The sequence below is a fragment of the Archocentrus centrarchus genome, chromosome 14 (assembly GCF_007364275.1).
Source record: "Archocentrus centrarchus isolate MPI-CPG fArcCen1 chromosome 14, fArcCen1, whole genome shotgun sequence".
In the NCBI taxonomy this organism is placed as follows: domain Eukaryota; kingdom Metazoa; phylum Chordata; class Actinopteri; order Cichliformes; family Cichlidae; genus Archocentrus; species Archocentrus centrarchus.
The window spans coordinates 21,942,974-21,955,290 of record NC_044359.1 but is presented as its reverse complement, the minus strand read 5'-3'; the positions used below and the strand labels follow the sequence as shown (position 1 = coordinate 21,955,290).

Below are 12,317 nucleotides of genomic sequence, written 5' to 3'. Positions count from 1 at the left end.
CCCCAGCATGTGTCTGGCACTGCTGGAAGTACAACAGACCAGGTCAAAGTTGGGATCAATAAGAGTTTTATGGACAATAAAAGTAGAGGTGCAGCAGTATTATTTTTAGCATCGACACCAGCTCTGCTACGACTGCTTGCGTTTAGAATTGCCAGGATTTATCTGTTTCAGATAACATGACTGATGGTTCCACCTACATCTCTTTGGGGGTATTTCAGCAAACTCACACTGCTGTGAGGACAATTGTCGGATAACAAAATTGGAAAATGGAACTCATTTCTTAGATTTGAGTGTCTCATGTGGAGATAATTATGCAGACAAACACAAGAAACAAGAAAACATCTTAAAATTTCTCAAAGAATAGACACAATGACTTTACTGCAGAGAACAGGTGGCTCCTGAACAACAGACGGTCATCGCGATCACTGAGGCTGTACTGAATTTACAGTAAACAACGAGCAACCTGAACAGCATGAATATATGGGAAATAGCTGAAGCGAGGTTAAGAAGAGAGATGACGATCAACGAGCGGCAGTATGGCTTCATGCAGAGAAAGAGCAACACAGATGTGATGTTTGCTTTGAGAGTGTTGATGAAGTATAGAGGAGCTGCACTGTGTCTTTGTGTATCGAGAGTAAACATTTGATAGGGTGCCAAGAGAGGAACTGTGGTGCTGGATGAGGAAGTCAAGAGTAGCAGAGAAGTATGTGAGGGTGTTGCAGGTCATGTATGAGGACAGTGAGACAGCGGCGGTAGGTGTGACAGATGGGCTCAAGGTGGAGGTAGGATCGGCTCAGAGCCCTTTTTTGTTTGTAATAGTGATGGACAGGTTGACAGATGAGGTCAGACAGGAGTCTCTGTGGACTATGATGTTTGCAGGTGACATTGTGAACTGTTATGAAAGTAGTAAACAGGTAGAGGTGGAGGTATGCACTGGAGAGAAGAGGAATTAAAGTTAGACATAATACATATGTGTGAATGAGAAGGCGACAGGTGGAAAGGTGAAGATGCAAAGAGTAGAGGTAGTGAAGGTGGATGAGTTTAAATACCTGGAGTCAGCTATTCAAAGCAACAGACAGTGAACAAGAGAGGTGAAGGAGAGAGTGCAGGCAGGGTGGACTGGGTGGAGATGAGTGTCAGGGGGGATTTATGACAGAAGGATAGCAGCAAGAGTGAAAGGGAAGGTTAATGTGATGATACTGAGACCTGCTATGATGTATGGTTTAGAGACGGTGAAGATGATCCACTGTAGTGACCCCTAAAGGGAGCAGTTTTAAGAAGAAGAAGAACCTGTAGGATCTAACCATCTGAGTTCAATTAGCACATAGCCCACGGCTAATACACTGCAGGTATATTATTCAGAACTGTGTTATATATGCACATATTACTGTGACACATTTAATTACAGCTGAGAAGATTATGAAATTCTTTACTAGCAATGTTAATTTTTGGTAGCCTAGTGCACCTCTACTAAAAAGCCCAACTCTTGATCCATCTTCGTCTCAAATTGCTGTTAAAAATTGCTGCTTGTCTTGCAAGCCTGACGGTAATATATTTTCCAAGTTACATACAGAGGAAAAGTGGCGATTTGCACAACCTGGAGCCACAATGATAATTACACCGTGAAAAAAGTGACAACAGCACAAATGCAATGCCTTGCCAACATTTTCTCATATCTACAACAGTCACTATCTTCTCAATCCAGCTGAAATGTTCACATTTTTGGCTCTCCCACACATCATTTGCATGTTCTGAATAATGAAGCCAATTTAACCAACTGTAGTTCAATATATCGGTGTAAATCGTGGCTGCAGAGTGCTCTCAAGCTGTCAACCATCACAGAGCAGTGGATACAGACAGCCAGAGACCAGAGACTTTCTGCTGCAGGTGTGTGTCTGCGTGTGTGCGCGCGTGTGCATGGCCATCACTGGTACTCTCTGTTCAGTGAAGCGACTCTAAACGGGAAAGGCCAGTAAATGTGAGGGGAAGGAACTACAATGGTGACATCTACAATGTGAGCAGTTTAAGCGGTAATATTTCAGCGTAGTGACGGATCAGGTCTCTGACTGCCTTCTCCTTGAACTGCAGACAAGCCATTGAAGGGCTGAAAGAGCCGAGACGGTCAGGTGGGACCCGACCACGGGATGAACTGAAAGAGTGTGAGATAGAGAGAGAGAGAGAGAGGCACAGAGAGAGAGAGAGAGAGAGAGAAAGATAAAGCAGAATATACATACACTTATACAGTTGCTTAAAAAGGCACTAAACCCCTTGTTTTTTCAGAGCTTTTTGTATTTTGTTACGTGTAATCTATGAAAAAAGCATTGCCTCTTACAGCATAAAAATTTCCTGTCTACCTCTGCACTACAGAGGTAGACAGCAAAAGCGTTCACTAAAGATATAATCCCAAAATATATCTTTCAGTTTAATCTACCTCTAGAATCTACCTAGATTCTACCTCAAAGTAAATTTTTAGAAATAACTGCATATTGGTGCAATAAGTTTGCATATCATACCACCCTTTTCTCTCTTTATGTGTCTTTTCTGTATCTGAACTGTCACTATGAGAAAGGGGGAAAATAGCACAATGCTATTCGTTAAATAGTGGCAGTGCTTATTTTATCCTAGTTAGCCCTAAATGACCTAAAGATAAGGGTTTGGGAAGTGCAACCAGATCAGTCTAAGTACAGAACCCTCTGCCAGAAAATGAAAAAGTATACACTCTCGTATACTTAGCCGAAACACATTCAGACTCCATGCTACTTTTCTAACATTTACCAGGTTTTCATGGAATTAAGCTGGAAACTTTCTATAGTTAATTTTAGATGGGATTAGATTGAGGAGCAAAGAGAGTGAGGAATGAGAAATAAACATATTTTTTATTCTTGTTTTTCATTATAATTGTAATGATTTTTCATTTCCTGGTTTAAGCAAATCAAAGCAAAGCTGCCAAAAAGAACACTGAAAAGGATATCCCCTAATGACATCACATTATGCTACTTTTTAATTCAAACTGATAATTCATTATTTAAGTCATTCATTTTCACTTAGACCCAGCTGCTCTTTCTAAATTTGACAGAACCACTGCAGGCTTCTGCAATAAATTATAGCAGCATGCAAAACAACCAGGGGATGTGCTTTTCTTTTTCTAGGCCACTGTATATATTGTGTATGTAGATGGGAATGGGAGAGCCTCAGGCAAAACAAATACACAGAGATATCTGTCTAAGTAACATGTCCTAAAAGTTCAAGTGGGACTGCATATGTGCTCATATTTGCCGCAGCAGCATTACCCAGGTTCACAGTGAGTTTCACTCTGCCTCCATCCAGCTCCAAACGTAAGGTGTCTGCGGACTGCTGGGAGGTGGTGGCCATCAGCAGCCCATAGGCCCTCTGGGACATAAAGCGCACCGACACGTCCTCGGCCTCTGTGTGCAGCGTCCTCGGCAGTACCACCTTCAGATACATGCTGCCGTCATAGCTCACCATGGTGGCCTCTGCAGATTTAGGAAGTGGATTTTACAAAAAAAAAAAAAAATGTTAGCAGACATCCACAGGGAATCACAGCGTGAAATTAAAAACACGAAGAGGCATTTATGGAATGAAATCTAAATTCAGTCTGAGATTATTTTGGGTACGACATGATATCCTTTTAGATTGCAGTTTTCATCAGTCGCACCAGATGGCAGAAAAAGCCTGGAGCACACAGAGAGTGTGGTGAGATTGCAGCAGCAATCAAATTTCTGAAGGATTTATTCCCACCATAGTGCAATAGAAGGGGGATTTTCATTCCTCATACTATTAGCTGCCAATGGATCTGCGTAATTTGGCCTCTCTGTGAGGAAGCTATCTGCATGGTGAATGCAGAGTGATTCAGGCCGAATCATTCTGCTGAAGAACCACTGCATTTCTGATGAAATACTCATAACACTGGTAACCTCATGATACTCACAATCCATTAATGAATTGCTCTACTGTAGGTAAACACAGCAATTTACTGCTGAATGGCTTACATTAAAAACAGCATCATTTTCCATGGTCCTGTCATTGTCTCCAGGTTGCTTTGTACATTTGGAGAGTTATTCTGGATTGAGAGCATGCCTCTCATTTGAATAGATATGACATTAGGCAGTGTGATCATAATGTAACTGCAAATGAAATTCTTATTGTTTGGGTAGCCTAAGCATTAAGTCCTCTTGATAATGAATTTTCTCTGTATCTACATTGTTTCTATATTTAAAGGGACTTTTAAGCCACTACACACATAAGTTAATGAATAAAATACTAGCCAAAGTGTGCTAAAAGCTTAGCAGCACCTTTTTTTTTAAAAAAGAAAAAAAAAGAAAAACACATTTATCCTCCCCCATCTACTACCGTCCTTCTTAGATGCTCTTACCCTTCTCACAGTTGGGGCCTAGGTATCCAGTACTGTTGCAGTCACAAATGTGGCGATTCCAGCCCTCTCTGCAGTGTCCACCATTGGCACATGTGTCTCTGGTACACCTGATGTGTGTCTCCCTGGTGCAGAAGCTGCTGACACCTGTGGCGCTTTGAACTTCTGCCAGCCTCCGGAGGTTACGGCTCTGTCCATCAATAAAGAGGTCCCTCACACAGCCCACGTAGCCGAGTCCGAGGGACGCCGTCCATACCTCAGGGGGGAGCATGAGGTTTTGACGATCCTCTGGCAAACCTCCAAGATACATGTCCCCATCCAGGTCAAGGATCTCACTGCCTTCATTAGCAGAAAAGGGGATGCTCTGGCTGTTGACTGAAATAAAGCCTGTGGGCCAGGCATTAACTGTGAGTCAACTTGCACTTATACAATATATTTTTGTTGCAGAAAGGAAGACAGGTGTGTGCGTGGGCTGTGCTGAATGAAAGGCAAGAACAAACTGTGAGACTGAGGAAGTGGGCACCAGGCTGCTTGTTTTAAAAAGTGAATATAATGAAAATGCACTGCCAGTCCTTGGGAGTAGTTTTTTTTATTTTTTTGGAGCTAAAGCAAAAACTAAACTTGATCTGGAGATGTGTCGACCTCTAAATGGCGACTCGTCATTGTCATATTACTCTGCTTGAGAAGAAATTTAATTTATTTATAGAAACATGAAGGCAGAAATAGAAGAAATGCTCTTTTTTTATTCTGCTCATAAGGCAGACACATGTACTCAACTAATAAGGCAGGCAATTCCAGATTTGAGTTTGGCAACTGTATAATTGGCCACTTGTTAAATAGGTTAACACAAATTTCAAAATGTCATATGTAGATTACAGCGACTAAAAATATAATTGTAATTAAAGCCTAATATGCATGCATGTTTCACTGCAGTGAATAAAAAGCAGGAGCGTGCCAGAGTGACTGTATCCACGCTGACATATGGCGATTTCACAGCTTGGAACCCTTTATAGCCTGCTCCACAGCTAAAACTGGAGAAACACGGCAGCAGAAGCAAACAGAAGGCATACTCTGCTTTCACAAATGCACCACATTTTCTTACCATTGCGCCCTTTTCTCTGGAAGTCGACATGGCACCACTCGCCATCATTGAGCCTCTTGTTACTGGCTTTCATCTTGATGCTGCCAGAGCCCATATCCATGACCAGGAACAGAAATCCGTCGAGCAGCTCTATGGCAAAGAAGTCTGCCCGGGGCTTCCTATCAGGCTGCACACCCTTCAGGCTGCCATGGCTGAACAGCATAAGGCCGCTGGGCTCTGTGGTGCGGAAGTCAAAAGATATGGACCCCGTTTTCTTTGTGTTCCACCTGGGCAGAGTCAAGTAGGCAGACGGCGTGTCGAAGGTGACCGGCTCCAGGGCTTCCACATTTTCGCAGCTGAATATCAGGTCACCATGGATACTGATCTTGGGGTCTCGCTGCTCAGCCAGCCGTGACAGTTCGAGTCTAAACTCATTATTCTTGTAGACCACCTAATAAATGAGAGAGATGTCATGGTGAGACGACAGCTGGAAAGCAGAATGAATTTAGCGCAAAGGTTGAATATTAGTCATCAATAAATACTAGAATCAATAGGACACCGCTGTCGCAGCCTTCGTAAAGGCACACAGCCGACAACGTGTTGAATCACTCCTGAAACCAGAGCTGAGACAGAAAGTGATTTTACTTTGATTTTTTTTCAAAACTAAACTGGCACCTTTCATTTAATGGCTGGAGAAGCAATTACATTACTTCAAAATATATATACATATACAGTATATACATACACACATACATACACACTCACACTGAGGTTGTTTGTGCATCATGTATATCTATGCAGAGACCAAGGAAGCATGCACAGTTCAACATATTTATTCTGCATGATTTCAGGTTGATCATAAAAATATTTTAATTACTAGCAAATTATGAGGAGATTATCATGAAACAACAAGAAGGCAGCAGGTGTTAAACCGCTTGTGAAATTGCAACCCCCCCCCCAAAAAAAAACAAAAAACATTTAGATATAGATGCAAATGCAAACATTTATATTTTAGACATTTAACCGGCTCATTTAGGAATGCACAATGGGTCTGACATAATCATCTTAAATTCAGAGCGGAGGAACAGGAGGAGGAACATTGCACCCACACGATGGCAAACAATTTGGTGTATTTATACCGAGGTAAACTGAAAGAGATCAAGTCAAGGCAGAGATGGTGAGTGGGAGAAAGGCGGCCTTGACCCTTTACAAGCTCAGCACAAAATTTATTATTTAAAATGGGTAAATTAGTAAACATGAACTCGTGATGAGCAGAACAGTCGTTAAAAAAAAAAGAAAAATATCTGATTTTGCACTCCGGCATGAATAAATGTACATGAGAAACTTATTTGCCTTTGAGGAATATCTTGCTATTGATTGAATATTTTAGTGAAATACAAAAACAACTTTTTATACATATATTTACTTGCATACATTAGATAGGCAATGCCCTGTTTAAACTTAAAGCGTACTCAGACAGAATGCCTATGCCGGCTTCTTTGTCTTCTTGTTGTGTTTTCTGCTTTCATTCTGGCTTCATCAATATGCACAGTAGGAAACAACGGTCCTTGTCTCATTTTGTATCAGTTGTAAGTCACCCCGAGCCCACTGTTATCTGCCACATCACTCTGCAACCAGTCACTGCCTGAGGTGACACACCACACAGCACAGAGGACTAACAGCAGAGCTGAGAGGCAATTTGAGCCAATATCACACTTCACACTGCCTCAGTGTGACTAATTAAGCAGTGAAATCAGATGGTGAAACTGACCATCGAGAAATGAGTGTAACAGGCGATTTTAAAATGGGAAGACAGTCAATCAAGACAGTCACTTACACAAAGAGGGAGCAGCGTGTTTTCAGTAAACAACTAACAACACCAACAAAAATGCACAGATGGCTCCAAAAAGACGCTGTTGACCTCTGCAGGGCTATTATATAAGCCAAAGGACAAAACAAGAAGTGGAATCCTATTTCACCAATTCAGATGCTTGTTGTTTGTGACATGGATTACACGGTATCCCACAACACAGGAATAAAGCCCTTTAGTGTCAGCTGGCAAAATCCCTGTGTCATTTAGGTTCAAGAAGTATAGAATAACAAACTGTGGGAGAATGATGCTCCCAACAGCTGCGTGAAGACATTCTCCATAACCAAATTGGGTGCAATCTGCGAAGCATTAAGGAGCAAGTAGCTAATGGTTAGGTGTGCGATATCCTGAAGGTACACACACACACACACACACACACACACACACACTGCAGCATGACGAACGACACAGTGGCGACTTCAAAAACAGATTCATCTCTGCCTGCTGGTCGTGACATTCATCTGAATGTTGCCACTGGTTTTCCTGCACTGATGAACTTGATGCCCTCTGCTCAGCAGCACTCACATTTACTATCATGAAACATCTAGGGAGATTATTCATGGCCTAAACTGACTACATTTAGTAAAACAAGACAGAAACACCCACCCAAATATGAATATTTTCTTCACTGTTCACTTTTTTCCCTTACATGGACCAAGAAGAATAATATATGAGCTGGATGTACTACATGTGTGAATACCAGAGCTTTGTTTTTTTTTCTATTTCATCATCAAACTCAAGTGTTCTCTTTTGGACTGACACATCTCTGAACCTGACTGCCAAATTTCCTGGGATGCTGATCCAGTCATGATCAACTCTGCCTGTGTCAGCACTCACACTCATTATCGGGACTTTTTGGGTTTGTCAACCCATCCTCATGACTCTTTATCCCGTCACACTCTTCCTGCATGCCTACAGTGCGACTGTGTGACTACACGCAGCAGTAGTAGGTCTAAACACCATCACCAGTCACACCGCCCACAGAGCGGAGGTTGCAGCATTGGCAGCAGTGCTGGGACAATAACCTGTCCATAAATAACATCTCCTTTTTCGCTTTAGTAGATGCAAACTGCATAGTAATGATGTAGACAGTGCAACTGCAATAATTCAGTAAAAATAGTTCCTTTAAATATTTGTTATGTGTTTTATTAACACATACTGCTAATAGAAAAAAATGAAATGACAATTTATCTCAAACATTTCGGTATTGAATTTAAATGAAAACGTTCCACATATCTGTGCAAACTGTGTTGACTTTTTGACTCAATATAATTTAATAAGACAGGAGCGCGAGCTGGAGGTTGGGGAGAAGATGCTAAGACTTTCACAGGGAGTGACCAGGATGGACAAGTGTGAAAGAGTATCAGGGCCACTTTAAAATAAATATTACAAGGATTTGTTTGTTCTTTTCATTTTGAGAAGACAAAATGAACAATAGCAAACAAAGGAGCTTTTCTTATTAAAGCTACTTTGAGCTGCTGCCTTGCCACAAAGGCGTACCACAGCAGGTAGCTTGCATGTTTGATTGAGGTTTACACTGAATGCCCTCCTGCACAACTCCAAAGGGGATTTGTGTGTCTGGTTGAAAACCGAACCATCAAATGTGTTTCTACCGCTACACCACTGCAGGCAGAGCAGGAGCTTTTCTATTATTATTTAAACTTTGAGAATAAAGACAAAATTTCGAGATAAATCTTGAGATACTATTTTGGGAATGAAGTCAAAATAGCTCTTTGAGAAAACTTTTATCGACTTTTATCTCGAAATCTCGACTTTATTCTGAAAATGAACAACAATAATAATAAAAATGATTCTTCTATTAATTTTTTTTCTTAATGTGGCCCTAATACTCCATCGACAAGATTAGAAATGAGTACATCAGAAACCACGGAGAAGATTTGTGGATATTGTGAAGGAAGGTTGGTGTGACGAGTGGAAGAAAAATATCTGAGTGGGTTAAGAAACTTACACATTTATGTACTGCATATCAATTTTCATAACATCTCTTTTGAACCCTGGTATCACATTAAATGACCTAAATTACTTTATTAACATGAATGCACTGAGGTCAAATTGCGACTCAGGGAATAGAACAAATCCAGGGAACACATGAATGCAGGGTCTAGCACAGGGGTGCGTTGAGCAAAATACCCGTTCATACATACTGTACATTCATAAGTTACTTCACACACAAACCTAAGGCATAAAGGAATTACTTCACTGGTATTTGGTAAAAACAGACAAAGAAGTAGACAAATTTAATTTCTGACCAGTAATGAAAAGTCAACACATCACCAAAGCCCTCTAATTAACTGATTAAATGTAGCAAAAGTCACAACAATCCAGCCAGGTTGTTGAGACTACTCACCTAAAACCCACAAACCTTATGACGACAACAGCAAGTTAATTATGATCCTTGTTTTTTTAAGAAGATCTCAGCTCACTGTCCAGTTGCATGAAAATACATCCAATATATTTAACCTGGACCAGTGCGCAGTAATCACAGCATACTGAATTATCAAAACTGTAATACACATAGCTGGAAAAGCTAAAATAAATAAATTAATTAAAAATCATAGATGTCTTTAACTTCTTTTTGTATGCACCATCTGACTGAACTTTAAAATTCACACTTTTACATGCCGCCTCGCAAAATCCAATTAATCAAAATATTATCTGAAGGTTTCATTTCTCCACTACACCAGCTGGCTGCTTTGTCATTAGCACTTGGCAATTTAAACAGCTTTTTTCAAGCAGAAACTTGAAACCAAAATATGAAGAAATCTTCATGCTAGCTCAGACGAGGGCAGTGATGATGATCAAGGGCATGCCCAACTATAATCAGTCCTTAATCTACTTTTACTAAGACAGTTCTTTTAACTGCCAAACTCTCACACCTAATGAAGCTGCTGCTTGTTATACTCCGACCTGGCGCAGCTGTTATTAGCTTAGTCACGTTATTTCCACTCTATTTGCCTTGTGTATTTTGTGTAACCTATATCTAAGTGATGCGTCTGTTCTGTCCTTGGTGCATTGTTCTCCCTGGTGAGTCCAGTGGAGCTGGGATTTAATGGGGATCAAGACAGGAGGCTAGTAAGAGTTTATAAGCAATTACGGAATAAATGGTCTTATATTGTGTGACGTAAATATGTCTGACAGAAGTAAACTCAGTTGTATGAGTTGGGTATTGACCCTAAAGAAAATCTGCCTCCCTGATGTCTATGTGACTTTTAAATATCAAACGGCTGCCTGCTTAATCACGTCTCCTCCTAATACGTCCCGGGAAGGGGAAAGCTTTTCTCTCACTTTAAGGCTCACAGAACATCAGTTGCTTTTTATGAGATGGCCTAGTTCATTAAATATTTGTGAGACCCGGCTAAAACTGGGCATTAACCCATAATTAACTACTTTATCTAAACATCTATCACCAAGGACGTGATCTTTACTTGCTTGCTGAAGATAATCAATGTGACAGGTGCAGGTCAGACTTAAAAACGCTTAAAAAATGCAGCAGAAGTGATGAAAACCAGCTCCAGACTGTGTTTGAGGAATGAACAGGAGATGCATCTGTTTCGTATGCATATCAGTGCTACATTCTCAAAGGGGTTCCCACAGGAATCTATAAACGCATCTGCACAGCACCACCTCCCAGCTAAAAGTTTCTCCTTCAAACACCCTACAACAGAAGAATCAATATCAGTGTGAGGGGTAATTTTCTATACGTAGAACATGCTCTGCTTAAAGGGTAGCGCTATCTAAGGAGGGTTGGATAGTATTTCCAGTTCGCTGCTGAAGCTGAGGTCAAGCTGTACTCACATCTTTCAGACAGCCCATGAAGTTTGTTGCTGACCGGGGAGCCTGGCAGGTCAGCTTGTGTTTAGGCTGCCCCCCTATGTAGAAGAGATCATCAGAGCCCAGCATGGTATAGTCCTCTTGGGTGTAGCCGGTGGTGGTGAGAATCCCATCCACCAAGATCGTCACCTACAGGAAGAACAGTCAATGAAATGTGAGGAAAATAAAATCCAAGAGTTTAAACCAAGTAGAAAGAACCAGCCTAATTATTTCACGCTTCATTTCTTGATTTGAAATGAGCATGCCTTAATGTTAGCACTTGAAGGCAATTACAAGAACAGCTTTGAAAGGTTCACTAATCTCAGCTGATCCCCATTTCTGATAAACCAGCATGATAGTAGTGGAGTCAACGTATCACAAATATTGGCTCCACTGATATTTTGGCTCCAAAGCAATTTGGAATGCTACAGTTAATTTGTGATTAAAGGTAACAGGATGGCAAGCTGCATTACTTGAACACTGGCACCATCAAAGCAAGACATTTCTCCTATCAATGTCATCAGTAAACAGGGAAGAAAACGAACGGCTGAACAGGGATATAGAAGTAAAAATTATATGCTTGTTGCCATGACAATAAGCCTACAGTAACAAGTAATTCTGTACAAATGTAACAGCTCCCACTTAGGGGTAATAAGTGAAAACAATTACCATTTCTTTGTTGGGAGCATTATTCTATTTCATTTCAGGAAATTCTAGAACAGAAAGCAATTTCTTTGTATATTGCACTGCATATAATAAATTGCATATAATCTAAAAGCAAACAAATAAATACAAACATGTTGAGCATGTATGGTCACAGATTCAGTTAATCGTTCCGATGTCTGATGGCCATACACAGTCACCCTGAGTGGAAATACATTGTGTGTGAAATCCTTCAGTAAGATCATTAGCTTGGAAAATATCAGAGACAGTGCAATGATTTCACATAGGGAGGGGATACAAACGCAGAAAACCAGAAACAGTAAAATCCAGTACAAATCTCCACCCACTAGCTTTAGGTTATACAGTACATGGGTGATCAGTCGACAGGACCAAAAGATGAATGAACCAAACAAGGAAGACAAATTATATATATTGTATATATATATATATATATAAAATATACTAGTATAAAAAGCTAACTA

General features: G+C 40.6%; 1 protein-coding gene across 1 annotated transcript in view; it reads right to left on the bottom strand.

The window, feature by feature from the left end:
* The window catches only part of LOC115791752 (neurexin-1), a 109,841-nt gene that overhangs the window by 76,427 nt on the left and 21,097 nt on the right, over positions 1–12,317 (bottom strand). The window contains 6 exon segments of the mRNA XM_075074422.1: positions 3,291–3,494; positions 4,394–4,777; positions 5,493–5,922; positions 11,158–11,181; positions 11,183–11,218; positions 11,221–11,322. Coding sequence (XP_074930523.1) covers positions 3,291–3,494; positions 4,394–4,777; positions 5,493–5,922; positions 11,158–11,181; positions 11,183–11,218; positions 11,221–11,322 — 1,180 coding nt within the window.